Here is a 4,140-nt window from a genome sequence, read left to right as displayed (position 1 = left end):
GCCAAAAAATCATAAAAACCTTATACTAATTAACAACCTGAATGAGCTGTAACATTTGAACAATAATAACCCCATAGGCAATATTGGCCAAAAATTTAAAATATTAAGAAAAAATTCAAAAAATATTTACAAGCAAATAAACTTCAAAATATATTTTATTTGAGTTAAAACCAAAATCAACTAACTTGTCCACTTTAAAACAATAAAAGTATCCAAAAATATTCAAAACAAATAATATTTCACATCCTAAATACCCCAAAATAAAAATCATACCAAGCAATCAAAATATCTTTATAACCAAAACAAATGATCAAAATATATTAAATGTGTCTTATAACCGATAGCAACTCACTTTTCCATTTTTGGAATCAAGAGTGGAGTTTCCTCTGCGGTTGACTTTCTTTTAGCCTTAGTTGAACTTAAATCATCTCCAAAATCAACATCATAAATTTCTTGGAGGTTGTGCTTCAAATCACCTGATATTTTGCTTGGACTTGTTGCGGTTGACTTATCAACTGTTGAGGGTGTAAAACTTTCGTCTGTTTGTGAGATCACATCCTAATTTAAAAAAATAATAATAATAACTGTTTAATTCCTAAAAAAAATAACTAATATAATTAAAAGTTTATAAAATAAAATGAAAAACCTTTTGAATAGGCTGTACAACATCATCGGATTCCAAAGCAACTTGATTTAAGGAGACAGATTGAATACTCTAAAAAATAAAATGGAAATATGTTAATCGTTATGTACTTTAACAATAAAGAATTGTAAATTTTCAACAATAAAAGATTACATACCATAAGTTCTATTTTACTTTCCAATTCAAAAACAATGGACATATCTTCTGTAACTCTGAGAACTGTGTAGATGTTATTATAGTTGTTGACATTGTATTCTGTAATATCTACAACAAAACCAAATTTGCGGTTTTTCAACACGTTAAGTTGCATTGGAAATAGGGCATCACTGTCTCTGGCCTGTAAGATATATTTTAATAAATTAAAAAAATAAAGTAAATGTTTTCTGATTTTAAAGGTATGAATAATATACCGCATCATGTATCTTTTTCAACTCGTAGGCACTTATATTTAACAACCTCCTTGCTTCCCTATCAAAAAGAGTCAATCCAATGGTTCCAGTACAATCTTGTACGTTGATTGGAATTATATACCTAAAACAAAAAAAAATTATGTCATTGTTAGTGTTGTTTTAAGATTGACAAAATTAATAGAAATAAATATGTGTATACTTTATAACTGACTGAAATTCAGATTTTTTGCATTGTGCATTTGTACACTCGACAACCATAGTTTTTGAAATTCCCTCAGGGTTGGTATACGAATGATTGGCTTTGGGAACAGGGATTATTTTTTTTCCACATTTTTTGCATGCTTCATAATACCATGGTAGATTCTGCCTTATATTAACAATGGAAGCAACTAATAAAAACTTCATTTCCTGTATCATATCAAATGTGAAACTTATTAAAATAAATTATGCAAAAATAAAATGTAAAACATATCAAATAATGCAATATACCTTAATTGGTTCGGTGATCTCACAGACTGTTTTTAATTGAAAATTGCCCTTAAAGTCATCTGTATATGAAGAAGAGTAGCTTTGAAGTGTAGTTATGCTTTTTTCAGTTATACCGAAATTGTCATGACATTTCAACCTGTGATGTTTAATTTAGATTCATGAATATTAGGTTTTGTGTTTTTTTTTTAAGTTAAAATACATTATAAAAAAATAAAAAACAATTGGAAACTAACTTATTTTTAAACTCATTTATTTCATAAATGTCAGAATTTATGAACAATTTCGTTACTTCAAAATGACTTTTAGCTTCACCAAGACCTGTAAAAAATGTATATCCAATTAATAAAAATTATATAAAAACAGTAATTATAAACATCTATATACAAAGACTGAATACAAACCATTCCAAATGTTTAGCTTCAAAAACTGCATCACGATAACAACAAAATTAACCGTCGGGTTATTTTTTAGGTATTCTGAAATTTGATATGCTTGACTTCCAAAAATAGTAACATTCAGATGTACAGAATTAAATAAACCATAAAATAGTATATTAATATTAATTTGTGATTAATTAAAGATAATAAATAATAAATAAATAATAAAATATAATCTCACTCTAGGTTGCTAAGAGTGAGTTTTATATAATGCTTGGATGGTACTGGATTTGAAGTTTCAAGAGGCCTAAATGACACGATATGTCCAATAACATCTACACAACAGATAACACAACATAAACTATTGAATTAAAATCGTAATATTTAAATAATAAAATGTATAACCAAAAAAACAAATGATAAAAAATGATTTTATTAATATTTTATGACTAACCAAAGAATGTGTCTCTTGGGCATGTTTGTTCTATGATAGAATTAAAGTCAACAAACATAAATCCATTGACCGGACCCGAGAAATCATCACATTTTTTTAGGATGCTTTTCCAATCCAAAGTTAAGGTCTGTTAATGACCTGTATAACTAAAACCATTAGTAACAGCAGCCATATTGGGTTTTATAACTATATAACTTTCATCTTCCTTTAAAAGATGACGAAATCTGGAGAAATTCTGATTGAAGACACGAGCTTGGTATTGTGCACCTTGTTTAAAAAAAATTAAAAATTATTATGTTCATGAAACATGTCTAATATTGAATGATGAATAAAAAATATATCAAATACAACAAACCTCCTCGTCCATGATGATCATTTCAATCGAACAAACTTTATTATTTCTGACAAAGTTCCAAATTTTAAGCACCCGAACCTTGATATGCGATTTTTCATCTATCTGGTCAATGTTATTTAGGTAAACCTTATTTCCTATTTCCATTTTCTGCAAGAAATTTAATCATTATAGAATTGTAAGGAAAATTAGCAACCTTTTAGAATGTACAGAACATCCTAACCAATAAGTAAAACATAAAAATTAAAAATCAACACATGACAATAACAACTGACTTAATGTACTCATAAATTTTTAAATTCAATAATTCATTTTATAATAAAATGGAATAAAAACAAAAAAAAAAAAATTCATATGAAATAATGTTTTATATTGAATAAAAGTTTATATAATAAGATGGAACACCAATATAAAATTAACATGAAAACGACAATTATACCGAAAAATGCCCCTGCAACATACTAACACTAACAGATAAAATTAACATGAAAACGACAACTATACCGACAATGCCCCTGCAACATACTAACACTAACAGATAAAATAACAATGAGTAAAACAGAAAAATTAAAAATCAACACATGACAATAACAACTGACTTAATATACTCATAAATTTTTAGATTCAATAATTCATTTTATAATAAAATGGAATAAAAACAAAAACAAATAATTCATATGAAATAATGTTTTAGATTGAATAAAAGTTTATATAATAAGATGGAACACAAATATAAAATAAACATGAAAACGAAAAATTATACCGAAAATACGCTTGCAACATACTAACACTAAGAGATAACATAACAATGAGTAAAACAGAAAAATTAAAAATCAACATATGACAATAACAACTGACTTAATATACTCATAAATTTTTAAATTCAATATCTTTTTGAGATTGTATTTAGATAAATACAAATAGATTTTAAAATTTCATACCATCAAAACAAAAGTTACTGTGCACATCTGAAAAAGACTATTTTTAATTTTTTTTAAAGAAAATGAACTTGTAATGTTCATTAGTTTTTCGTCTTTTAAACTGAAAAGGTAGAAGAAGTAGACGATTAAGAAGAATTACAAAAAAGAAGAAGAAGAATAGAAATCATACAATGAGAACGTGATAGATACCGATAAATAAGAACATGAAGGGAATAGAAATATTTGTAATTCTGATTTTTGAATACACTAACCTGATATTTAATTCTTGAAGCGTTGCAGAATCACAAAGAATGAAGAAGAATACATTTGCTGTGGTTTCTATGGAGCAGAATTGTTATGGAGCAGAATGGTAAAAACAAAATAACCGTATAAATGATATTTACGTTTGCTGAAAAAATACTGCAGATTTTTAGGGATTTAATGATTGCAATATATTTAATTTGCAATCAAAATAAACAAACTTTCAAATTTAAT

The 4,140-nt window shown here is 26.2% G+C and overlaps 1 protein-coding gene across 1 annotated transcript; it reads right to left on the bottom strand.

Annotated features, from left to right (window-relative positions):
• Positions 1–348: 348 nt before the first annotated feature.
• LOC111897438 (uncharacterized) lies at positions 349–2,872 on the bottom strand. Its single transcript, XM_052769900.1, has 11 exons — positions 2,722–2,872; positions 2,512–2,640; positions 2,161–2,254; positions 1,944–2,038; positions 1,776–1,860; positions 1,543–1,678; positions 1,265–1,461; positions 1,054–1,174; positions 801–980; positions 647–715; positions 349–558 (listed from the first exon to the last, which is right to left on the bottom strand). The coding sequence occupies exons 1-11, from the start codon at positions 2,870–2,872 to the stop codon at positions 349–351; spliced, it is 1,467 nt and encodes a 488-aa protein (XP_052625860.1).
• Between the last annotated feature and the right edge of the window lie 1,268 nt (positions 2,873–4,140).

Source organism: Lactuca sativa, chromosome 3 (genome assembly GCF_002870075.4).
Source record: "Lactuca sativa cultivar Salinas chromosome 3, Lsat_Salinas_v11, whole genome shotgun sequence".
Taxonomy (NCBI): domain Eukaryota; kingdom Viridiplantae; phylum Streptophyta; class Magnoliopsida; order Asterales; family Asteraceae; genus Lactuca; species Lactuca sativa.
This window is presented reverse-complemented; position numbering and strand designations above follow the sequence as displayed.

What these genes read in the sequence shown, in the direction of transcription:
- LOC111897438 (XM_052769900.1), bottom strand. Translation starts at nt 2,872, where the DNA reads ATGGAAATAGGAAATAAGGTTTACCTAAATAACATTGACCAGATAGAT. An exon ending in CATGGACGAGGAGGTTTGTT is followed by an intron (nt 2,641 to 2,721) that starts GTATTTGATATA and finishes TTTTTAAACAAG; the next exon opens with GTGCACAATACCAAGCTCGT. An exon ending in TAATGGTTTTAGTTATACAG is followed by an intron (nt 2,255 to 2,511) that starts GTCATTAACAGA and finishes TCTGTTGTGTAG; the next exon opens with ATGTTATTGGACATATCGTG.